The 27,090-nt window shown below is 31.0% G+C and overlaps 2 protein-coding genes and 1 long non-coding RNA gene across 12 annotated transcripts; all 3 read right to left on the bottom strand.

The window, feature by feature from the left end:
* Positions 1-1,780: 1,780 nt before the first annotated feature.
* LOC127149762 (F-box protein At2g17036-like) lies at positions 1,781-3,043 on the bottom strand. Its single transcript, XM_051085633.1, has one exon. The coding sequence runs from the start codon at positions 3,041-3,043 to the stop codon at positions 1,781-1,783; it is 1,263 nt and encodes a 420-aa protein (XP_050941590.1).
* Positions 3,044-4,505: 1,462 nt separating this feature from the next.
* On the bottom strand, positions 4,506-20,393 carry LOC103493372 (diacylglycerol kinase 1-like). 7 transcript variants are annotated; one of them, XM_051086759.1, is made up of 13 exons: positions 19,697-19,899; positions 19,164-19,368; positions 18,952-19,074; positions 18,669-18,797; positions 18,136-18,221; positions 17,561-17,657; positions 16,622-16,670; positions 15,788-15,870; positions 15,324-15,391; positions 14,868-14,942; positions 14,630-14,717; positions 4,998-5,114; positions 4,506-4,865 (listed from the first exon to the last, which is right to left on the bottom strand). In XM_051086759.1, exons 1-13 carry the CDS (start codon positions 19,750-19,752, stop codon positions 4,803-4,805), a joined length of 1,239 nt encoding a protein of 412 aa, XP_050942716.1. In that variant the 5' UTR covers positions 19,753-19,899; the 3' UTR covers positions 4,506-4,802. The 7 variants fall into 7 exon arrangements, with proteins under 7 accessions (XP_050942716.1, XP_050942717.1, XP_016901206.1 ...); XM_051086760.1 differs by lacking the exon at positions 4,998-5,114 and adding an exon at positions 14,420-14,536 and having other exon boundaries at positions 19,697-19,894; XM_017045717.2 differs by lacking the exons at positions 4,506-4,865; positions 4,998-5,114; positions 19,697-19,899 and adding exons at positions 13,700-14,279; positions 14,420-14,536; positions 20,245-20,393.
* LOC127150041 (uncharacterized) lies at positions 5,151-9,934 on the bottom strand. 4 transcript variants are annotated; one of them, XR_007821970.1, is made up of 4 exons: positions 9,647-9,934; positions 6,642-6,730; positions 5,448-5,911; positions 5,151-5,287 (listed from the first exon to the last, which is right to left on the bottom strand). It is a non-coding gene; the product is annotated as an uncharacterized LOC127150041 (long non-coding RNA). The 4 variants fall into 4 exon arrangements; XR_007821971.1 differs by lacking the exon at positions 5,151-5,287 and having other exon boundaries at positions 5,423-5,512; positions 5,740-5,911; positions 9,647-9,932; XR_007821972.1 differs by lacking the exon at positions 5,151-5,287 and having other exon boundaries at positions 5,423-5,512; positions 5,816-5,911; positions 9,647-9,930.
* Positions 20,394-27,090: the final 6,697 nt, after the last annotated feature.

The raw sequence follows: 27,090 nt of genomic DNA, 5'->3' as shown, positions 1-27,090 counted from the left end.
GGAGAGTAGACACTAATGCTCCTTCTTTTGGTCTATTTTTATGTTTCTATTTGTTAGTTGTGTGTGTTTTTTTATGTTTGAGTCTGTATTTATTTTTAGACTGTCATTCATTGTGTGTTCTTTTACTTATGTTCATAGTGTTATTGAAAAAAAGGTATTCAGTGTGTTCCTTCAACTTTATGTAAATCGATGAATATATATATATATACATATTGGTTGTTGGAATTGTTGTACATTTCTCATTTAATTGTGCTAAAAAATATGTATTTCTTTTAAAAAAAGATGGATTTGAAGAAAAAACAAATCATTTATATTAACTATACTAATCCAAGCTCCAAAAAGAAAAGAAAGGAAAAATTGCAATCGGGGCCATTGTTTGTTTATCGCAAAATGTAGAAATATCTGATTGGTTTGATAAAACCTCACAAATAGAGTTAAGTTTGAAATTATAGACCCAATTTGAAATTAAATCTTAAATATATCAAATATTCAATAAACTAAAAGAAAGCAGATTCAAAATATTAAGCTCATCTCCCTCAAGGTTAACCAGAAGCTGAACTTGGACTTTTAATTTTAAGAACTAATTTTCATATTGAAAACAAAAAAGAAACAAGAAATGATGGTTATCAAAGCTGTTCTGTTCTGTCCTTTTTGGTTTGGTTTTGTTTGTTTGGCTTTTTTTTTTTTACATGGTAATTAATAAAAGATTCATACAGTTTTCATAGGGAAGGAAGTTAAACCATAACAGAGAAAATAAGTTAATCCTGTGTTCCTTCGCTCGGGCTTAATCAACGTGATCATGAGCATTTCAAAGTCAATTTTAAGAAAAGAAGGAACTTCCTAAATGTGGTATATCTAAGTCCCAAGGAGATTCCCAATCTTCCATTAACTCAGGAGCATAGAGAATTGAGAAGGAAGAGATTAATTTAAAAAATTCGAAGTAAAGGGGGAAAGGAAGGAGGCAACCAACCTGTGGTGTCATCCTCTGCTGGGTCTCGAAGACATACTTCTTTGAGGGAGAGGAAAGAATCCTGAGCAGCACGGGAAACCAGGGCCAGGGCAGAGAACCCGGCCGCCATGATTAGGGTAATTGGATAACCCAAGGAGGGAGTGGGAGATCTATAATGTGGAAATCATGAGAAGCTAGGGTTTTGGGAGAGAGGGAATTTGAGGAAGAGGCGAAGACGATGAGTTATCGTCGAAAAAAAATGAGAGAGAAAGGGAAGATTTTAGTTTTCTTTTTTCTATATAAATTCTCTTTTCCTTAATTCTCCTTTATTTTGATTTGTTAATTCAAACAAAATTCAAATCAAACTTAATTGAAGAGACAAATTTGAGTTTTAGATTTTTTTAAATTTTTAAAAAGTATCCCTTTACGTAAAATATTGAAGTTATTTAATATAATCAAAACATGTTCTTTTAGGTTTCTAAAATCATCACTTTATTTATTTATTTATTTATATATATATATATATATAGGTCTTAGAATGTGTTTGAAAGTGATTTTGAGAACATCACTTTCTCTCTTGACAAAATCACTTTTAAAGAAAAGAATGATGGTAATATTTGACATGTTCTAAAACTTCAAAAATAAGTTTTTGTTTTCTTATAAACAAAATTAATTAAACAAATCATTATGCAAATTGTTTTTTCACAAAATTTTTTATTACAAGATTATATGTATATATATTCATACTCATGAGATCGAGGAAAAATAAATATAAAAGATCTAATCATTAATTCAATAAAATTATAATAATACAGAGTTGTTATCTCAAAATTAGAACCACCCGCCCTGTAGTAACACTATACCTAAGCACCAACTTAATATAAATATTATATTCCAATAGAAACTCCTTTTCAAAACATGGGGCAACGGATCCTCAAAATCTCTGTAACATATCGTTGGGATGATCCATATGGGTGGAGGCAAATTTCTGTGTGCACTGTCGACTATATAATGTCTATCGAAGCTCTTGTCCTCTAGGCGGTATATTCCTGCATCTTGATGTCCATGTAAATAAGGAAATCTATAATGGTGACAATTATCTGTAAAGTATACGCGATCAGGTAAACATTTGGGAAAATCTCTAGTTGACGCACAAATGGATTGGTTGTCACCAATAAACATAGCATCGCCGTCTAAACTCTCCACCTCTACAACACACATCGTTCCATCTTCACATTCACGAGTAACTTTGTAGACTATAAACTTGGAAGTCCTTGTGAACAACATAATCCCATCTGGATCTTGTCCTTCCCGTTCATCAACGACAAACCTACTAACTAATAAAAGCTCACGTTTGGAGGACACGACAAGATACGCAATATCAGCTTCGACAAAATCGATACTAAATATGACCTTCTTCAAATAAATCGAACTATTCTCAACTTTCACAATCCAAAGTCCAATCCGCCAATCCAAAACATACAAAACGTCGTCGAGAACATTAATATCGTCAAAACCATTAGTCCTGTTTAGGTTGTGATAGATCCACCTTTTATCCTTTGCTTCCATGAGACACAATCTACGATACGAACTATAGATGGCAACAATGGTGAACCCGTGTGGATACAACGACGGATCTTTGGTTAGTATGGCTTTGTGTATGGCAAGAGGACAATAATCAGGTTCATCATCTATAGTAATGGGAGGAATATGAATGACATTCCCATTAAAAGGGTTAAACAAAGTAATGTCTAGTGTCTCTTCAAGCAAGATCAACCAACCGAAAGATGAACCACAACACCTTTTGTTGAAGGAACGTACGAAGTCTACAGGACGGATTTCATTGTTAGTGAGATCGTAAAGACAATGTTGTTTCTCACTATCATATTCTGAAGGAACAATAAGCATGGGAAGTTGAGAATGGTTAGAAGTAATTAAGGATCGTTGATGTTTGTGGCGTAAGGCAATAAAATTCCAAGACTTACATACCCGGCTAAATTGAAGATAGTCATAGAGAGATACCATTTTGTTAAGAATCACACCAAGGACATCGTATTCGAGTGTTGACCAATCTCGAGACTCCAAACAATCCATGTTGTGCCTCTTCTTGTTGTGTTTTTGCCCTTTGTGTCTAATCACAAATGAGAGAGGGAGATGAGTTTTATGAATATCCCATAAAATTATAACCTTTATTAATTGTCCTATATCTTTCTTATCTTCACATTTGGCAGTATATTGGTATTTTCTATTAATTGTTTTGTCACAAATGATACATAAATTTTATATTTTTAATACAATACGTAAATTTAAAGAAAAGAATGGAAAAAAATATATATATTATTTGTGAATGTTTCCAAAATTGTTTCTAACCATAATTAAGATGTCATTAAATTCCTAATTTGAATAATCAATTCCTTAAAAATAAAAATATAGATTAAAGAAGAAACACTTTTTCACCAATTTCATTTATTTTCATTTCTCCATATTTATTTATGGACGATATTATAATTCCTTTCTTTTACCGTATATATTTCTTTTTTTTTCTTTTTCTTCTAAACATGGTTTTCAAATGATAAAATCTAAATTAAACAAAGGAGCTTCAAATTACTTATATTTTAGTTATTATACATAATAAAAAGAATTTAACATTCACAATATTATATCTAAAAGTAGGATAATTTAATATATATTTAAAATTATATGGGTTTGTTAATTGAAACAAAATTAAAACCAAACTTTCAAAAAATAATAATAATAATAATAATAATAATAATAATAATAATAAGAGAAAAAAATTGAGTTTTAGATTTTTAGAACTTTAAAAAAGCACCTCTAATTTAAATCCATAATTATAAATTCTTTTAGATCTTAAAGTTAAATAGATATGGAAATAATAATCAAAATGGGGAGAAAATAATTGCCATTGATAAAGATTTAGATTCTAAAATTAAATAGATATAGAAACAAAATATAAAAATCAAACGTATATTAATGATAATATTGAGAAACTAAATTCCAATTTTATTTTCAAAACATGAAAGAAATATTTTCTTTTCTTCTTTTTTTTTTTTAAATATAGCAATTAATTGCCAAAACATTCTTGATGTGTTGGAAGGGTTTATGAAATGATTTTTGTTTTAATCTTTAAAATTTAAATATAAGAAATACGTGAAGGAATTAAATGTGTTTCGAATGAATTATTGTTATGTTAGAATGTCTTAAATTTGTTATACAAAGCTACAAACAACCTAACTAAACACGTGTACTTATTTACAAGTTTATTACGATTTTGATCCTAGAGTTAATGTAATATTTATATATTCTCTAATCTAATCTAGTAGCTTTCATATTTTGATTTTTATCTTCTAAATTTTGCAAAATCCAATTTAAATTAAATGCTAAATTATAAATCAAATTCCTAAAATAAATGATATATTATAAAATTTTTCCTAATATAAAATTTTCCTTAAAACTTTAATCAATAAAATAAAATAGGTAAATGATCTTATTTCATATGGGGGGGGACTCCAATTTCTATAAATACTAAAATTGATAATTACAATGTAATCAATCTGTCAACTTTATTAATGAGACTGCAATTAATTGTTCTAATACATCAAATTGAAGCATTTTTTCGAGTGGATTATTAGCCATAAATCTCGAGATTTAAATTCATCGTCCTCGTTAACATAATCTTTGCTGCTATGACTGTGAGTTGAAGACGGGTCAGGCACACTTTTAGCTCGGCAAGGTAGGTTGGCGAGCATGTTGACTGTACCAGAATGACTAATTTCTATAGACACTTTGTCATCTTCCACAGAAAGGGGTTGCTTCCATGGCTCCCCATCAATTCTCATAAAAGCATGGTTAATTGCACCTTTATGAAACTCCAACTGAACCCTTTTTGCCTGCGTCCCTATAATAGGAATGGGAACAACACTAATGTTAATTTCGTTCGGATTGCATTAAAAAGTGGTGAATTACGATGAATGTTGGTTTGTTCTTTGTTTTAGAATCTGAGCCAATTCTAGTTGTTGCTTGAAGTTACCTGACCAAGACGAGTTCCATGTCCATTTGGAGCAAGTAGGACGAGTCCATGCCAAGCATTTCTAAAACCAACGATCTCAATAAGCCCATCATCCACATATGGAGGAGTTAGATCTCTCTGTAATATGTTAATTAAAACCAACATCATATCTAAACAGCAGCTCATGGTTTAAGAGGGAAAATAAGATTGTAACTAACATGACGTAATTTATTTTTTTACTTGGATCTCCATCACAAGGATCAAGTCCACCAGAAAAACTTGGCAAATTAAGACAAATTATAGATCTGATACTGCAATTTGAGATTAAATAGAGGAATTGTCAAAACCTGTTATTCCATTTTTTTCTTTTTTTTAATGAGATCATCTCAGCCATACGGAGAAAGTAAAGATTCAGATATGCCAGAATATTAAATAACACCAAGCAATTGGAAAAAAATTATTTTGAATCACCTTGAGGGAATCACGACGTCCTCGCATATACCTTCCCTCTTCATAATCTTTACCGTTACAAGTCTCTAGTGTTAAAGAATAACAAAAGAATAATAAGCGGTAAACTCTTGCAGCAATTGAGAAATCCTAATATAGGCTTGTTCTATTTCTTAGGCAAACTCCAACTGCAGTAACAACTAGTAAGTACTTAACGTTCTGAAATCCTTATTCTCAACTTCTTTTTAAATCTTGATGCAACCCAACTAGTTCAATTTATTTTAGTTCAAATATGTTGAACAACAATCGTAAGAACCTGTAGTTCATTCTTGAGGCGTTCAAGTACAGTTAGCTATTCTCTTTACTATACGTTGTTTGTCAGGCTGGGATACCTGATGGAACGCACGCAGACAGTGAGGGGGTTCGAGAGCCGCAATAGAATCAGAAGAACCTTCCTTTGACTTAGCATTCTCATGAGAATATGCCAGCTGGAATGAAAAAAAAATTGAGTTTATGAAGAAAACAATAACAAAGTCATTCTTATTAAACAGCCAATAAACTAAGAAGAAATTTTCCAAGGTTTGTAAACTAATATGCAACGTCTTAATTGATTGATCCAATAAAGTCTTAACACAGAACTTGCCGAAAATAACTTGAATCGTAGCTGAAAAGTACAACGAAAAGAAGTTCCAAGTGTTTTGAATGAGATAATGAAAATTATCGACTAATAGAAGAAACTCAACAGCAGGAGGTTCTGAACACTAACAACTCCTTACATTTATAAAGCACATAAACAAAACTATCAAACACAAATAACTAACAACATCACAAATTCAATATATAAAAGTAGAGGAATGAATATCAAGTGAAGCAGAGTTTTCGATTTAAAAGTAAAATTTTATAATTTCTAATACAAAATTTAGAAGCACTCAACAACAACGACAACACCAGCAACATCAGCAAAAAAAGGGAAAAAGAGGAAAGAAGGAAAAAAAAAAAAAAAAAAAACTAAACTACCAACAAAACTATGTACCAAACAAATGCATCGTCACAATGGGTACATGGAAGTTTCAACTAATGCAACCAGAAACATCAACACAGTGCTAACCCCCAGTCCAATGAACTCCAACGTTTCATAACAAGAAACATCACAGAAGGCATGTTTGGAATCTGTCCGTTTAGGAAGATAAATAAAAGAAAAATTTCCATAAACCATACCTCTACAAGAATCTGTCCGTTTTTTTGTTGAGATTCTCCACAATTACCGAACAAACTTTAAGTTGGCCACCCACCTCAATGGCCCATCCCTGATCAGTATTTGAAGCATCACAACGTGGTCATAAAAAATCAAATTATAAACAAAAGCAAGAATTAACGGAGAAGATTATTAAAGCACAAGAACACAAATGAAAGCTCCTTGCAAGAGCGTTTAGACGAAGGCTCTAACAGAATTAGAACCAAGATATGAGGAGAAAATCATTTGATTTCGTTACTCAATTTCATGACTACACAAGTGCTGCAACATTGAATTAAAAAAGGCACGACCGTGGCCTTCAGGAATGGAAATTAATACAGAAGGAAAGAACATTAAAAGCCAAAAATTAATGTATACATGGAAGGAGAAGCAACGGTGCAGTAGTCCTCGGAATGGATGGAAGAAAAAGGAACGAGTTGCAAATTTTGAATTGATGTTATTTGACTGCTGATTTATGGCTAAAATCATGGGCGGCCTGTGCTACCTTGATTCTTGGAGGTTGCTGCCCTTGAGAGATTCATCTTGATTTGCTTGTTGATTTTGTATATTAGCTAGGCCCCGTTTTCCAACAAGCTCCAAACCTATCTCTTTGCAATATTTTTATCTTAATCAAGTTAACTTCTCCTTAAACCCATACTTTAGGACACTTGAAACCCAACCCGAGCGATTAATTAGCTTTAAGGAAATGAAAAATTAAGTAACTTGAAGAAAGCATCATGAATTTGACAGCCCAGTTGAATTAATGAGATACGATCTTGAAACATGATTTCTTGAAAAAAAACAAACGACCAAACTACTTCAATTGATAAGAGCTTAAACTACTCTTAAAGTACTCGATAACTAATAATGTAAGTTATGAACACTCAACCACCAAATGCATCTCTTCTTCAAAACTTAAGACTTGAGAAGTGTATATTTTAAAAACTCTTGTACTAAAACATTAAATCTTCAATAAAAAAAAAATTACAATCATATAAAGTCCTCTCCAATTATAGAAAAATCTTAAATATCTCAAAAATGACAAACAAGAAATTGAAAACTAATTAACACTTTTAAGAGATAAGGACCATGCCAAAATTAGCATCACCTATGAACATGTTAAAAGTAAATGATATAGATAACTACAACTTCAAACTTTGTCTCTCCTAGTTGAACTCCATAAAACTCATACTATTAATAGTATTAGTATTGTTTTCTTAATTTTCAAGAGAGAAAAAAGAGTTTGATGGCTTGACTAACCACTTTAGGAAGATTATGTTTTATGTTTTTCAATACATAGAGTAATTTTGTTTCTAAAAGTTAATTGAAAAATACTATAATCCAAATTCTAAAAACAATTCTCTAGATTAGGATTTTAGAAACTTATATGCAAAATTACATTGGGTAAAGAATAAAAAAAATGACATTATATAGTAAACAACATTAAAAAAGAATTTCATGCTCACATAAATGGGGGACATAAACTATTTTTCCCTAGAATATTCTTTTTTTTTTTTTTCTTTTTCCTCTCCCTCTCTCTCTGTCTCTCAACAACACTTTCACTTTTTCCTTATTTTCCCTTCAACACTTTTTCCTCAAGTGTTAATAGACTAGGTAGCTTTCAAATTGTTCTTTCCTTTTACAATTCTATAAAATCCCTCCATTCCATTAACTTTTCTTTCACTTAACTTTCTTCAACCACACTTGCTCTTTCATTTTGTTCGCACATCAAATATGTCAAGCAAACAAGCCATGTCAAGCAAACAAGCTACGTCAAGCACACAAGCTACGTCAAGCACACAAGCTACGTCAAGCACACCACAGTTTCCTTGCACCTTGTGTGACAAGGTTTACGAGAGCAAGAAGCGGCTGGTTGACCATCAGAACGACCGCCACAGGGGAAAGACTCATACTTGTCCGACATGTTCGAGTCCAAAACCGATCTAACAAAGCACCGGGAGGAGAGTAGACACTAATGCTCCTTCTTTTGGTCTATTTTTATGTTTCTATTTGTTAGTTGTGTGTGGGTTTTTTTTATGCTCCAGTCTGTATTTATTTATGACTGTCATTCATTGTGTGTGTTCTTTTACTTATGTTCATAGTGTTATTGAAAAAAGGTGTTCAGTGTGTGTTCTTTGAATATATATATATATACATGTTGGTTGTTGGAATCGTTGCACATTTCTCACTTAATTGTGCTAACAAATATGTGTTTTTTTTTTAAAAAAAATGAATTTAAAGAAAAAACAAATCATTTATATTAACTATACTAATCCAAGCTCCAAAAAGGAAAAAAAAAAAAAAAAAGAGAAAAGAAAAAGAAGGAAAAATTGCAATCGGGGCCATTGTTTGTTTATCGCAAAATGTAGAACTATCTGATTGGTTTGATAAAACCTCACAAATAGAGTTAAGTTTGAAATTATAGACCCAATTTGAAATTAAATCTTAAATATATCAAATATTCAATAAACTAAAAGAAAGCAGATTCAAAATATTAATCTCATCTCCCTCAAGGTTAACGAGAAGCTGAACTTGGATTTTTAATTTTAAGAACTAATTTTCATATTGAAGACAAAGAAGAAACAAGAAAGGATGGTTATCAAAGCTGTTCTGTTCTGTTTGGTTTGGTATGTTTGGCTTTTTTTTTTTTTTTTTTTTTTTACATAGTAATTAATAAAAGATTCGTACAGTTTTCATAGGGAAGGAAGTTAAACCATAACAGAGAAAATAACTTAACCCTGTGTTCCTTCGCTCGGGCTTAATCAACATGATCACGAGCATTTCAAAGTCAATTTTAAGAAAAGAAGAAACTTCCTAAATGTGGTACATCTAATTCCCAAGGACAACGACCTCATTATTACACGTCTACACCACAAACAGCTAAAGGAGATTCCCAATCTTCCATTGACTCAGGAGCATAGAGAATTGAGAAGGAAGGGATTAATTTAAAAAATTCGAAGTAAAGGGGGAAAGGAAGGAGGCAACCAACCTGTGGTGTCATCCTCTGCTGGGTCTCGAAGACATACTTCTTTGAGGGAGAGGAAAGAATCCTGAGCAGCACGGGAAACCAGGGCCAGGGCAGAGAACCCGGCCGCCATGATTAGGGTAATTGGATAACCCAAGGAGGGAGTGGGAGATCTATAATGTGGAAATCATGAGAAGCTAGGGTTTTGGGAGAGAGGGAATTTGAGGAAGAGGCGAAGACGATGAGTTATCGTCGAAAAAAAATGAGAGAGAAAGGGAAGATTTTAGTTTTCTTTTTTCTATATAAATTCTCTTTTCCTTAATTCTCCTTTATTTTGATTTGTTAATTCAAACAAAATTCAAATCAAACTTAATTGAAGAGACAAATTTGAGTTTTAGATTTTTTTAAATTTTTAAAAAGTATCCCTTTACGTAAAATATTGAAGTTATTTAATATAATCAAAACATGTTCTTTTAGGTTTCTAAAATCATCACTTTATTTATTTATTTATTTATATATATATATATATATAGGTCTTAGAATGTGTTTGAAAGTGATTTTGAGAACATCACTTTCTCTCTTGACAAAATCACTTTTAAAGAAAAGAATGATGGTAATATTTGACATGTTCTAAAACTTCAAAAATAAGTTTTTGTTTTCTTATAAACAAAATTAATTAAACAAATCATTATGCAAATTGTTTTTTCACAAAATTTTTTATTACAAGATTATATGTATATATATTCATACTCATGAGATCGAGGAAAAATAAATATAAAAGATCTAATCATTAATTCAATAAAATTATAATAATACAGAGTTGTTATCTCAAAATTAGAACCACCCGCCCTGTAGTAACACTATACCTAAGCACCAACTTAATATAAATATTATATTCCAATAGAAACTCCTTTTCAAAACATGAGGCAACGGATCCTCAAAATCTCTGTAACATATCGTTGGGATGATCCATATGGGTGGAGGCAAATTTCTGTGTGCACTGTCGACTATATAATGTCTATCGAAGCTCTTGTCCTCTAGGCGGTATATTCCTGCATCTTGATGTCCATGTAAATAAGGAAATCTATAATGGTGACAATTATCTGTAAAGTATACGCGATCAGGTAAACATTTGGGAAAATCTCTAGTTGACGCACAAATGGATTGGTTGTCATCAATAAACATAGCATCGTCGTCTAAACTCTCCACCTCTACAACACTCATCGTTCCATCTTCACATTCACGAGTAACTTTGTAGACTATAAACTTGGAAGTCCTTGTGAACAACATAATCCCATCTGGATCTTGTCCTTCCCGTTCAACAACGACAAACCTACTAACTAATAAAAGCTCACGTTTGGAGGACACGACAAGATACGCAATATCAGCTTCGACAAAATCGATACTAAATATGACCTTCTTCAAATAAATCGAACTATTCTCAACTTTCACAATCCAAAGTTCAATCCGCCAATCCAAAACATACAAAACGTCGTCGAGAACATTAATATTGTCAAAACCATTAGTCCTGTTTAGGTTGTGATAGATCCACCTTTTATCCTTTGCTTCCATGAGACACAATCTACGATACGAACTATAGATGGCAACAATAGTGAACCCGTGTGGATACAACGATGGATCTTTGGTTAGTATGGCTTTGTGTATGGCAAGAGGACAATAATCAGGTTCATCATCTATAGTAATGGGAGGAATATGAATCTTATTCCCATTAAAAGGGTTAAACAAAGTAATGTCTAGTGTCTCTTCAAGCAAGATCAACCAACCGAAAGATGAACCACAACACCTTTTGTTGAAGGAACATACGAAGTCTACAGGACGGATTTCGTTGTTAGTGAGATCGTAAAGACAATGTTGTTTCTCACTATCATATTCTGAAGGAACAATAAGCACGGGAAGTTGAGAATGGTTAGAAGTAATTAAGGATCGTTGATGTTTGTGGCGTAAGGCAATAAAATTCCAAGACTTACATACCCTGCTAAATTGAAGATAGTCATAGAGAGATACCATTTTGTTAAGAATCACACCAAGGACATCGTATTCGAGTGTTGACCAATCTCGAGACTCCAAACAATCCATGTTGTGCCTCTTCTTGTTGTGTTTTTGCCCTTTGTGTTTAATCACAAATGAGAGAGGGAGATGAGTTTTATGACATGGTTGGGAGTGGATGAATTAATTGTCAAAACATTCCTAATGTATTTTTCTTTTTCATTTTTTTTTTTGACATGGTTGGGAGTGGGTATGAAATGATTTTTTTCTTAATTTTTAAAATTTAAATATAAAAGCAACTCTCAAGGATTAAATATATGTTTTGAATGAATTATGGTTAGAATACCGTGCAACGCAACAAAAAACTTAATCGAGCATTGTGTGCTTATTTATAAGTTATTTACGATTTTGTCTTTAACTTAGTCGCGTTTTGTATTCTAAACTATTATCTCTAATAATATTATTTTTCTTGGACTAATCATGTATATAGACTTTTTGATTGTTTAATCTTTGATTTCGTAACAATTTTGAAAGTGGTAAAACTAATTTTAACAATTTCAAAATCAATCTTAAACATTCCCACTCATTTGATTAAGAATGTTTTTGTAGGAAATGAATTACTATCAATATTCTGTTCTTGAATAGTAATAATGAGAATACTATTTTATAAGTTCTTTTTTGATATTTCATAACAGTAAAACCATATTACACATCTGATATTCTAATGTCTAATTTCTAGTTCCTAATTCAAATTCTAAATTTCTAATCATATAAAGGTAAAGTTATTAACTATTTCTATTTTCCATAATTAATAATGTTTTAATTCCTATTTCATATTTCTTAATTTCCATCTTTATTTTTTTTATTTGACTTTTATCTTCTAAATTTTCCAAAATCCAATTTTTAGAATTTAAATACTTAAAGTTAAATGCTAAATTATAAATCAAATTCTTAAAATAAATGAGCTATTATGCAAATTTTCCTAAGATAAGATTTTCCTTAAAATTTCAATAAATAAAATAAAATAGGTAAATCATCTTACCTACCTATCCCTAAATTAAAAGATTTAAAATATATATATATATATATATATATATATATATATATATATATATATATAAACCAATTCCTATTTCAAAGTAATTATATTTATAAAAAAGTCAATTATAAAATTTACATTTGTAATTTTGCATTCTTAGGTTTAAGACTGGTAGTGGTCTTGACTCTAGGAGAATAGAGGAGAAAAAGGAGAGAATGGAAGCATTGAAAATTTTGAATTAACAAATTTCTAAAATTATATATTGCTATAACTGAAATTCTGAAAAAATATATATTTTTTTAAGGGAAAAAAAAAAAAAAACAAGATTACGAAATCAGAAATAGGAAAGAAATTAATTACCTATTAAGAGAGATATGAAATTGGAAAATTCGAACAAGGATATTATGTTTTTGTATCTCCCACCTCAGCTAATTTTCAAAATTTGTTTTCAAATTTAAAATTCAATCTTAACTGAAATTTGCAGATTTAAAATTACTTTTAGTGTTGTAATATTGTTAGCAATAATTACTTCTTATGTTTGAGACAATTAATGCATAACAAATATTTTTAATTTTTTTTTTTGACTCAAGAAGTTTCTTTTAAAAAGTTCTCGTTTTATCTAATAATGTCGAGGTGTAATTTAAGTTAATTTGGATAAAAAATTAATTTTTCTACAAATATACTAAATTATGCTCACAATTTTCTATTCTATTTTTTTTTTTCCTTTTTCCTTTTTATATTTTTATATCTTCCACCATAATTTTTTTATCCTTTCTGTTGCTCTTTGGAACAATAGTTCATTTATATCTTTTTATCTCTTTGATTTTGTTAACATGTTTTTCATCTGATACAACTCTGTTAATCTTTATCTCTTTGATTTTGGTTTATATGATCTCTTTGATTTCGTTGACATGTTTTTCATTTGACAGAACACCGTTTAAGGTATAGCCAAACCACGTCCAGTAACATGTGTGAACCCACCCCTACAAGACTCTTCATGAAGGGCTTCGTTGTTAATTAAGAATCTAAGATAACTCCAATAACATCCTTGTAAATATTTCACATGAATGAATCAAGTATTTGCAGATCAAATGAGTGTGTTCAATCTAAACATTAATATCATACATCGGTATTGGGGGGGGGGGGGGGGGGAATCCTACTCTACACTTCCTAAGATGTGAGTAATCTTTTAGAGCTGAGGCAACTACTTCATCAATCATGTCAGATGCATCAGATGACAATGAAACATATACATGAAAACAAGAAAAGCCAAGATGTCAGAACCTATTGATAATGAACTGTGTCGGCCTCGTCAAAATACTTAAAGGTAGAAGCTGCACCAAACTTCTTTACAGCCTCGTATTCTTCTGTAAATTCATCGTCCTCGTCAACATAATCTTTGCTGCTATGACTGTGAGTTGAAGACGGGTCATGCACACTTTTAGCTCGGCAAGGTAGGTTGGCGAGCATGTTCACTCTACCAGAATGACTAATTTCTATAGACACTTTGTCATCTTCCACAGAAAGGGGTTGCTTCCATGGCTCCCCATCAATTCTCATAAAAGCATGGTTAATTGCACCTTTATGAAACTCAAACTGAACCCTTTTTGCCTGCATCATCGATAATAGGAATGGGAACGACACTAGCGTTAATTTCGTTGGCATCATATTGAAGAGAGGTGAATTACGATGAATGTTGGTTTGCTCTTTGTTTTAGAATCTGGCCAATTCTAGTTTTTGCTTGAAGTTACCTGACCAAGACGAGTTCCATGTCCATTTGGAGCAAGTAGGACGAGTCCATGCCAAGCATTTCTAAAACCAACGATCTCAATAAGGCCATCATCCACATATGGAGGAGTTAGATATCTCTGTAAGGTGAGGAATTGTGTAATATGTTAATTGAAACCAGCATATCTAAACAGCAGCTCATGGTTTAAGAGGGAAAAAAGATTGTAACTAACATGACGTAATTTATTTTTGCTTGGATCTCCCCAAGGATCAAGTCCACCAGAAAAACTTGGCAAATTAAGACAAATTATAGATCTGATACTGCATTTGAGATTAAAAAGAGGACGTGTCAAAGCCTGTTATTCCATTTTTTAATGAGATCATCTCAGCCATATGGAGAAAGTAAAGATTCAGATATGCCAGAATATTAAATAACACCTAAGCAATTGGAAAAAAATTATTTTGAATCACCTTGAGGGAATCACGAGGTCCTCCCATATACCTTCCCTCTTCATAATCTTTACCGTTACAAGATTTGCTATGTTCCTGCATTGCATCATCTCATTCTAACTCACAATTGAAGGCAAAAGAAAGTTGACATAGACAAGAAACTACCAACTTGAAAGTTGATGTCATTGTACACGAAATGTTTATCGAACAAAAAGCAAACAGAAATCTGCAATTCTATACTGGATTCTATCAGCCATTCAAAAGATAAAATAACCTAAGTTCTAGAAATATAGGTAAAAATAAAACTAATCATATTTTTCTTTTTAAATAATTATAAATGTTGTTTGGGCTAGTTTATGTACACCTAAATCTTATCAATGTTATCGTGGTGTGGGATGTAACACTCGCTATATTATAAACAATCTAGGAAGGTGACTAATGCTTAAATAATAATATACATATAAATCAAAGACATACCTGGAAGTAGGATGACATAAAGGAGAAACAAACCATCCTTGTTTACAAGCAATCTTCAGATATGCTTTCTGTCTCAACCAAAAAAAAAAAAGTCGATTGTTTAATAATACAACAAAAACTATTGGTAAAGACGCCCAATTAAAACAGTTGAAGCGCATGAAAACCAAGAAAAACTATAAATAAGCAAAACATGCGGGTACCTATCATTTAATGTAGGATAGATACTAGATAATATAAATATGAAATACATTCCTTTTCTGACAATTTTCTAGTACTACTTAAAGCAGGAAATGTCTTGGATTGTCAACAGATTGACAACCGCCAAGTTCCACCTACTAATAACGTGAAAAAGATTTAATGGAAGAAAATTGGTCAGTATTTTTTTTTTTTTTTTTTTTTTTTTGTGCAGATCTTAACAGAAAATTTAAGTCGTGTCACGCTTGAAAGGAAAAATAAGTCAGTACCTGATTGGTCAATTGATTCTTAAAGTTTTCAGGATGCAACTTTCTCTCGGAGTGAAAAGCATATGATACCTGAGCATCCATTCCTGTAGTATAGACCATTCGTCAAATTTATGGGGAACTCAATTGGAATATTTTTAGGTGTACTTGTAGCAGCAAGAAGATTAACATAGAGTTTCATCATTATACATGGAGTGTACTACCAATGTCTAATATAAAATAATTATACTATCATACAACACTGAAGGCATGGTCCAATAGTACTCCCTATCAAGGTTAAGTTTCATTTTGTTGTTGAAAAAAGGATAATTCTAGGATTCCGACCCCATATCATTATTAAACATTAACATGGTTATGATAATGTAGGAGAGTTATGCTATAGGGCTATTCTTGGATAGAGCTTAATCAAATAAACTAAAGTGCTAGTCACTCTCTTTTTCGCTCGCTCAGTATCAAAAGTCAAAATTATATGTGGATGCATGGTAAAAAGATCATGGCTGCAGAATTTGCATTTGAATCTGTCGTTGAAATCAGAAAAGTATACATGATAAAAAAAGAATTGATAGTGTTGGAGTCTTGCTTATCTAAACCCAAAGCTCAATCAAATGAAAGCCATGTGATTTTAAACCCATGTAGTTTGAATCAATCAGTCTATTTCAGTCAATCAGAAATAAAGTAAACTATCTCTACCTGCTGATAGAAGTCTATTATTGATAGAATTTGAAATTTTGTTGTATTGTGTAAATATTTTGGTTCATTTTGCTATGTTTGCAAATGCACATATTTTTTATGATTTAGTGAAGAGGTAAAACGTATTAAAAGCACATATTTCCTTACCAATACTGAAGTAATTCCAAAATCCACCACGAAATACATGCCAATTGTCCTGCAAATAGGAACAACAAGACAAAAAGCATAGAAAGCAACGTCAAACCAAATAAAATCACATAGATTCCACGATGATAGCCATTTTGATATTGATTATTTTTTTGGGAACCCACTTCACCAAAAGACGAAGCTTTTCTAACAGTTAATTGGGTGTAAAAATAATTTAAATATAATCTTCAAACGCTGAATTTAAATATTTAATTGCCTTAACGGAAGAAACTAACCCCAGTATAGAGAAACTCAAGCATAACCCCTAATGTGCAATTGAAAATCTCTAGTGTTAAAGAATAAATAAGGGGTAAATTCTTGCAGCATTTGAGAAATCCTAATACAGGCTTGTTCTATTTCTAAGTCTAATAAACAATGAAGATACCATCCCGAAACTCAAACTCCAATTGCAGTAACAACTAATAAGTACTTAATGTTGCTTTTACAAAAGTAAAGTACTTGATGTTTTGAAATCCTTATTCTAAACTTCTTTTTAAATCTTGATTCAAGCCAACTAGTTGAATTTAATTTAGTTCAAATATGTTAAAAAACAATCGTAAGAACCTGTAGTTCATTCTTCAGGTGTTCAAGTACAGTTAGCTATTCTCTTTTCTGTTTTTCTAACTTTTCTTTTCAATCAATCCATGAATTTAATTTCAGAATTCAACAGAACCAATCAGAGTGTTCTTGCTATTTTTATCCACATTTAGAAACACCTTCATTTTTCTCGTGAAAATTTTCATTTCCTACCGATGGACTATGAGCATTAGTGCTTGATTCAGAATAGTTTCAATTCAACTTGCTGAACATATAAGCTGTTGAAAGAATGAAAACCTGAATTTTCATTTAAAATAAGAACCAATACGAGTTTACTATATTTAGTTTGTCAGGCCGGGATACCTGATGGAATGCATGCAAACAGTGAGGGAGTTCTAGAGCCGCAATAGAATCAGAAGAACCTTCCTTTGGACTTCGCATTCTCATGAGAATATGCCAGCTGGAATGAAAAAAATTGAGTTTATGAAGAAAACAATAACAAAGTCTTCCATCTCAATGGAATTTGGTAAAACATTAAATATGTCCAATGATAAAAAATGCACTATCCTAATTCTGAACACTAAAGTTTCAGATCTACAGTTTGCCTAAGCAGCACTGCCCAAAAATTGACAGAAAGTTGTTTAATTACACAATGACTAGTCGATCTAAAAAGGTATAGCTTGGTAATACCAGAGTAGCGCAACAACTATCTAAGCTTCCTTCCACTAGATAACTCCTTAGTCTGCCCATGCATTGGTTATGTTAGTTGAGAATTAATCATATTATTATATAATGCTTTAATCGATAAAATTGTACAATGACAACGTTTAAGTACATGTCCATCCTACACCCTTACACTACATAATTGGTTGGTCAAGCTAGAACAAAAGGAAGTTTTAATAAACATGCTTGGATTTTCGTGTTAGTCGACGTATTACCTATCAATCTTCATTTCTCTTGCACTCCTTACTTGGCTCAAGAATGATTCAACGGATTGACTGTCTGTTCCAGGATTTTTCTTTCCCTGTGAATTAATAACAGTTACTCTTTTCAAATTCAGACTTCGATCAGCCCAGGCACCAAGAATAATGTACACAGAAAGCACAACTCGGATGGTGCCTGGTAAAGTGACAACTCATATAAGTGATTACATAGAAAAACTTCTTAACAGGCTTGGAAAATTAGAAGATGCTAAAATTCTTGCCACAAAATAAACCATGATTGTTTTTGTCAGAGTTTACATTCGATAAGACCACTAGAAAATTTTCCAGTGAAATGATTAGTATTCCAAAGCCAAATACGGAACAAGACATTCAAGTTGAGATTTTTTGATCAATTAATATTTTTATTTAATCCAGTTAATACGAAGATCATAGCCTAGCATATAGATAATGTGGGGGGAATCATTATTAAACATATATATAGATGACAAAAAAACATCAAAAGCACAGTGTAATAAAGAAAAAGATACCCATCCAAAGGAAAAGTGAAGATTGTTTCCCGTTCCCAATGGCACAGTAGCAATTGAAGGTGGATGAGGCAGTTTCATGTCAGAAACGACTCCCAGAAGCCAGCTTGCAGTACCATCTCCACCTGCAACCTAATAATTAGAATCACATGTTAAGAGCAAGGAGTAGAGATTGATGATAATTGAGAGCTTATGGTCTTTACAATTGCAATTGTAACAGACGCTCAGTCATGAATTCTCACTGATAGACAATACAAGAGAAATCAAGACTTAACAAGTAACTTACGATTAATCTAAGATTCTTTTCAATATGAGCAGCCAAGAGGTCTCCATTGTCCTTGAGCATGCCAAGGTTACGATAAAGTTGATGTAGCACCTTGTCAGGGCGACTCTCTCCCAGATCAAAAACCTGAAGAAAGTTGCCTCAAATTTGAATATCCATAACCATAAAGAACTCAAAATAGCAATAATATCCTACATTAACATTGATAAAATTACCTGACTTTTATTGAGAAGAGCACGGTATCGGATAAGGAGTTCACCTCCCAGCTGACCACCACTTTTGGAGTTAATGAAAGCAATAACTGGACAAACAGGGAGATGGCTAACACTTTCCCCCTCCGATCCAATTGACAAAATATAGTTTGGAATGTAGAAGTCCTTCAAGTTAATTTCATTCATGAGACTTCCCATAGCTAAAAGCCTGTTGCAGAGAAGAGATCTTTTACATGGTATTAATATAGTACTCAACGCACTTATGATTAAAACACCAGATGCCTTACAAATCAAATTTGAAAAGTATGTATTCCACTGTACCACCTAGTGTACTCATAAAAAGACCGTTGACTTTTTCAGACGACAAAGGGGTCGATGTTTTGACCCTTACCATGGACGACGCAAATGGAATCACTCAACAAACTTTATAGTGGTCAATATTGAGTAGCAAGAAAATCCTTTGTCTAACTTTGGTAAATTACGACACAACATCTTCTCCTTCTATAATTTTAGAACCATTTAGGAGGTGGACATACTTTCCTTTAACTCTGTCCGCTGAACGAGACACAACATGAAACAGAAATTCCTCCATCGCTTAGAACAAGACGGTCAGAGACTTCCATTTTGCAGCAATTATAAACGTTACAAAAACAGACAACCCCAAATTTACGAATCAAAATACAAATTTTAGTAAAACCCATTTGCGTGTGATGTGAAAGCCAAAGAACTCGACCAAAACAAGGAAGAAAAAAGGGGTGAGAATCAAAATAAGGGAATCAGATGCAGAGAAAAGATAGAGGATTAAGGAAGGAGTGGAAAGCAAGAGACAGCGTGTATACCTGGAAAGGAATCAGTTGGGGGAGATTCAAGATACGAAGCGAAAGATCCAATGGTAACTTAAAAAAGAAGCAATTATGGAGGGAAGGTTTGTGGGAGGGATGTTTTGTACTTTTGTAGCGTGAAACAGGAAGCGTTAAGAAACCCAAGAAGAAGAAGAATGGAAAATTCTTGGGGATTTCGAGGTCTTACCATTTCAACGAACGTAAAGGGAATTAAAGAAAAGAGAGGTGAGAAATGGGTTCACCTGCTTTGCCATATTTTCGTATTAAAATATTCATCGTCTTCGCGCCAACGCCATTATCGATCAACTCCCATTTTTTTCTTAGATGAAGGCGTCGCGTGTGGAAAATTGAAATTGTATTGAATTATTTGGCAGACCTTTTTACATTTTAATAATTGATACGTAAGAATATATTTAACATTAAAAATACTATAACCAATAAAGTTTCCACCAATCCCATCATAAAGTCCAGGTTTCATCTACGCAAAAAAAAAGATTAAAATACATTAAACTCACATATTTCTTAATCAACCACCTATCTTTTTTCAAACTTCCAAAAACCATTTTCTAATTACACCCTTAAACTTTCCATAACAACGGTTAAACCCATAAACTTTTTTAATGTTAAAATTTGACACTCAAACCTACAATAATTATAAAAATTGAACCAATAACAAAAATTAAATTCTCAAACTTATATAATTATTACAATTTATACAATTGAAGGAAGACTTTATTTTTTTTTTTTTTATTTTGAAAGTTTAAATGTATAATTGCAACTATCAACATACTATAAGTCATTAGAGATTGGTTTTTGCAATTTACCCTACATTTTAATCAATGTTTTCTACTATTTGTATGTAGTTGATCTCTAATATGATGAGATCATTTGAATAGGGCAATGATTAGGTGCATCTTAGGATGTATTTATCTTATATGTTCCTTATCTCTCGAGTGATTTTTAATTTTTTTTTTTTTTTTATATTTTAGAGGAGCATAGGAGACAAATGCATCTTCGGGTTCACCAATTAGACTACAAACTTACTAGCAATGGGACCTCTTCTTTTGTAAGAAAATGTGGTCCATTATATCATTCATAATAAAATATAACATCTTTAAAAAATTATAAAGAAAATAGACTTAATGATTAGGTTATATGTGTAAAAGTCCAAAAAGTATATGCGATCTCTTTCCTTTTAACTTCTAAAACGAGATCCCATTCTTCTTCTAAAGAAGGCACGTGTTGATGAAATAATGTGATAGAGATGAAAGTTATATACAACATTTCATCTTTCAATATTCATGAGATTCGAAGGTAGAATAAAGGTATATAATTAGTATTAGAAATGTTTAGAGGTATTGTGTTTATTTTATGGATACTACTTTTGTGTAGCATTTCTTTTTGACTATGACTGGTTTGTAGAGGTATTATATTATATTTACTTTTACGTTTTGGTTTCTAGAATGGTATACTTCATATATTCTTGAAACAATATCTTTAACCATTCCCAACATTGACAAATACACTATCAATTTCCTCTTCTCTCTTTCCATTATTTAAATCCTATTCTTCTTTTGCTTGAAAATTTGGAAGTTTGTATCCTTTTTTTCTAAAAAAATACTAATGAACTTAGGATGGTTCATGGCTTGACAATCTTGAAAATAGAGTAATTTTTTATTTTATTGTAATGGAATGAAATAGACGATGATTGGTATTTTTTTTTTCGTGTTGAAAATGAACACAAAAGAATATATGCTATTTTTATGTAGTAAGCATCTTCCTTACTAGTAGGAAAGAAAGAAATTTTGTTCAACATTAGCTTTTGGTCAATATTTAAAAACGAGAAATCAATCTTACAAAAAGTTCAAACTCAATAGTGAATCAATTAAAATCGATAAGTTTTAAAAAAAATCAAACTAACCTTGTTGAAGATCCTCCAATTCTATACTTTTGGTAAATTGAGATTAGAATGGTAATTTGGATTTTGGGTATGGTTGACTTTAAATTCAAGATGTAATGTCATTTGTCCTAAATTTGAAAACAATGTAATTAATATAACCTTTTGGCATTAACGGAATACAGTAACAGTGTGGTTTTAGTTAGTGTAAAATTAATTAGGTCATTGGTGTAATAGTGTTTCCATGCCCAAGGGCTTTTCATGATCGTTTGTAGCTTGGCTCACTTTCAATTAATATAATATAATACAATATAATATATATTCCACTAATGAGGGCTTAACCGCTAATATGAGTGCAAGTGAAAGAGTGAGGAGGAATACGAGCATAAGGAAGCGAGAGAAAAAAAAAGGTACTAACATGTGAGAATGCTCCTGAAATCATAAAATTTAGATGATTATCCTCCTTTAAAATCTCTTGACAATTTCGTATTAATCATTTTGAGACTTAAGTCATCAATAGAAAAGTAAATAAATAAATAAATAAAAAAATCCTAACTTTGACAACATTTGAGAGATCAAAATTCAAACATTGACAGCAGTTGAGATGAATTTTTTTTCTCCCACTCCCACAAAGTCTCACTTTGCCCATTGACAACTCTTTTTAGGACCACTTGAACCTGTGGTAGGTTACATCCGCAGCTCATTTTCAAAATATGTGTTTCATTTTAAAACAGGTAAAATTACGTATAATAAATACCCCGTTTATATCCCATTTCGATCTTTAAACTTTGTTTCTTACTCTAATTCCTAATTAAACTTATAAGAATGTTTATTTCAATCTTTGAACTTTTAAAAAGAGCTTACTTTAGTCTATGCCATTAGGATTCCGTTAATTTTTTTAATGTAATGATGATGTAGCTTCTATATTTAAGGAGTATTTGGAGCAAGGAGTGATTTATTATAGTCTTAGATTATTATAGTTTCTAGTTGAGATGTAGATTAATTTAAGATTAGTTTAGTTTGATTTATAATAATATGTGTTTGGTGTATATATAGAATATTTTAGTCTCATAAATAAATAGTAAACGTCCGTAGGAAAGAATAAAAAATGATGAATGTAAAATAATAAAAACGGTAGAAAATTGAGAGTTTTGAAACTTTTAAATAGTATTTGTTGTATCAAGAGATGGTTATTATAGTCCAAATAATCTTTGCTCCAAATGGTCCCTAAATGATTAGGGTCTAAATTCATGATCTATTAATTAAATTAATTGATTGTGGGAATATCTATGTGTAATTTTATAAAGTTTGTTTTCTAAATGAATTGTTATTTTATATTTTAAAAGTTTAAACCTTACCATGAATGTTTCACCAGTTTTATTTTGTTCATGGTTTGCATCAAGATTCCAATTTAAAAGTAAAAAAATAAAGAGTGAGGGTAAGGAGAGTGGAGGTGGGAATGAGTTTAGAGTTTTGGAGGAAACAAATAACAAAATTAGTTATATGATTAAAGTGTGATTATGTTGAAGTGTTTGCATGAAAAATTTATGGAATATATTATCATTACATGCTTATTTAGTTGGAACATCCTCCATTTTCACGAAAGAATATATACAACCCTCTCCAAATGAATATGATTCTTAAACATCTTTCTATATAAACCTACACAAATCCATATAAACAGATCATTAACTTCCATATAGCGATCACGAGCATTGAGCAACCTACAATTATGTAACGACCCAACTCTTTATACTAAGCTGAGGTCGTTACTAAAGAGAAAAAATGACAAGAGACACTTTTTTTTAAAGGAAAGAATAAATTTTCATTAAAAACGGAATATTAAAACACTGAAACATAAACGCGGAAGCAAAACTAAGTCCCCATATGACATGTCACGGATCCTTCTCTGTCGCTCGCCAGCTTTCCTCTACCTTTACCTTCGCCTGAAATGTTAAACATAGAAAGAGTGAGTATAAACATATACTCAGTAAAGGACCTACTACTAGTCCCGCTAGGTGTCTGTTAACTTCCCATTAGAGTCCTGTAAATGGTACCCAATCTCTGGCACGTTCCCGAACACGTGCAACATGCGCTCCCACAGGAACGAAAATCTGGTCTTCGGTGTCCTGGGGGAGCACTTAGGACATGCTGGTCTGTAGTGAACCCGGGGTAACACTAAGACAATCGGGATGCGAGGACCCCGTCGAATCACTCGAATCATATCTATATCCATGCTAGACTGGCGTCCCGTCGGACCACACAGTCCTAAATAGGTGATGATCCCGAAGGACACTCATGCAGGTACGACTCTAATAGACAAAGTTAACAGAACACCCTATCCATAGCATGTAGCATAACATAACATCATAACATGGCATGAATATTAATCTTAACGTCCTTAATCATGTGATTAATATATCATGCATTAACAATCATCAACATCAATCTACCAGTCATTAACATAACATCAGTCATCATCATCAATCATCAACATAATAATCTCAATCATCATCATCAACATCAATACAATGACAGTCATTATCAGTAGCATCAAGTTATGGATTTTAGCTACCATCAATGCATAATCATAATTACATGCGGTCTCTTAGAGAAGAAGATAAAAAATCTTTTTCTTTTTCTTTTATTTCCATTTTAAGCATTCCAATGCTATTTATAGACCCAAATAATAACAATAATAATAATTATTATTATTATTTCCTTTTCATTTTCCTTTTAGGATATATATATATATATATATATATATATATATATATATATATATATATATATATATAATACCAAAAAAATATACATATATCTTTATTCCCATTATCTTTCCTAAATAAATGACTTAAGTATTTATAACCATTAGTAATAATAATAATACTTCTTTCTTATTATTATTTTTCTCTCACCAAAATCTATAATAAACATATATTTATTTAAACCATTATTCTCTCTATAAATAAATATATATATATATTTCGTTCAATCAAATCAACCATTTCTCTCGTTATGGATTATCTTCTTTTCCAAACAAATATAATTATATTCCATCATATAATTAACTTCACTTTTCCATATTATTAATTAAATATATATATCCATATATATATACTCAATTAATTACAATTCCACCAAAACTAACTTTTCCCTCCAAAATCTCAAATTAACTTAAGTCCTCAATTAATTTAATCAATCAAATCTTTTCCAATAAATCACTTATAAATTCCAACATGAATTATCTTAAACCAACCATAACAACTTCACTCCATAATCAAGATTTATCTTTCTGCAGAATAATTAATTATTTTCCATAATAATTAATTATTATTTACCTTTCTTCCAAAATAATTAATTATCTTCTACAATAATTAATTATTATTTATCTTTCTCCAAAATAATTAATTATCTTCCACAATAATTAATTATCATTTATCTTTCTCCAAAATAATTAATTATCTTCCACCATAATTAATTATTATTTATCTTTCTCCAAAATAATTATCCTTTTACAAATAATTATATTTTCCCAAAATATAATTATTTTACTTTTTCTCCCTTACCAAATATCTTTTCTCCAAAATACAATTACCTTTTCCTTAAATAATTATATTTTAACAAATATAATTATCTTTTCCTTTAACATAATAATTATATATATATTTTCACATATACATACAATTATCAAATCTCCAACAAACTTTCCACCCTACGGTTTAATTAAATAACGTTCATAATTATTTAATTAAATTCAACTTCAACAACACTAAAAATCCACAACTTTACTTAATCCTCTTAATCTACCATTTAAACAAAAACTTAACAAACACCACATGCCAAAACCTCTAATTAATTAAATATTCATCCAAGAAATATTTAATTAATTTCAATTCCCACCTAAATCAAATAATTCTCATTAAATGGATTCAAAATAACGCCCAATAAATTATCTTAAATTTTGGGCGTTACAAATTAATAAAGGGTCTTTTTAAAAAATATAAAAAAACGATAAAATATTTACACTCTATAGAACAATTTCAAAAACGAAAAAAACTCAAAGGCCCACAGTGTAAAATACCAAAAATGTCTCATCAATAACGCGCGCGTAATATATTTGCGATTTATACGCGATCGTTTAGATATTGTTCAATATATACGCGATCGTTTGAATATGGCTATAATTTATATGCGATCGTTTAGATATGACTATAAGACAATCTTTTAGATGTGGTTATAATTTATACGCGATCGTTTAGATATGACTACAATTTATCTTTTCAATTCCATCGTTTAATTTTGTTACACGATCATTTAGATTTGGGGACCCAAATTTAAATGATTTTTTTTTAAATTTGGTACACGATTTTTTAAATTTGTTTGGTACACGATCGTTTAGATTTATTTACACGATCGTTTACTTTTTTTTACACGGTCGTTTACATTTGTCTACTCCAATCCAAATGATTTTTTTTCAAGAATTTTTATACACGATCTTTTATTTTTTTACACGATCGTTTACTTTTTTAGACGATCGTTTACATTTGGCTACTCCAATCTAAATGATTTTTTTTTCAAAATTCTTTATGCACAATCTTTTATTTTTTTTACACGATTGTTTACATTTGGCTACTCCAATCTAAATGATTTTTTTTCAAGATTCTCGATCTTTTAGATTTTGCTATTTTGTTGTACACAATCTTATACATAGTAGTTTAAATTTGGTTACCAAATGTAAACGCGTAAAAAAAGAAAAGAAGAAAGACGATGGAAAGAAATCGAAGCGAAAAAAAAACGAAAAGGAAAATGATAAATGACAAACCCTAAACCCTAAAAAAAGGAAAAGAAGATTAAATGACATAAATAAAGAATTGGAAAATAAGAAAGATGATGGAAAGAAATCGTAGAAAAGAAAAAGAGAAAAGAAGAAAAACAAAATCGTAAGAAAAACAGAAAAGAGGAAATAACAGGAAGAAGACGAATCGCCAAGAAGAATATAAAGATGGAAGGATAAATATGAAATATTTAAAAGATGACTAATCTTATCGGTTTTGTTACACTACACTAAATTGTAAGTTTCCCATTAATAAACCCTCCTTAATCAAAAGAATCATTTTCACACTGCTGGAAGAAAGTTACAAAGTTCAATTCTACTTTTAATTAAATTAAGTTTAATTCTTATAAATAT

Source organism: Cucumis melo, chromosome 6 (genome assembly GCF_025177605.1).
Source record: "Cucumis melo cultivar AY chromosome 6, USDA_Cmelo_AY_1.0, whole genome shotgun sequence".
Classification (NCBI taxonomy): Eukaryota; Viridiplantae; Streptophyta; class Magnoliopsida; order Cucurbitales; family Cucurbitaceae; genus Cucumis; species Cucumis melo.
This window is presented reverse-complemented; position numbering and strand designations above follow the sequence as displayed.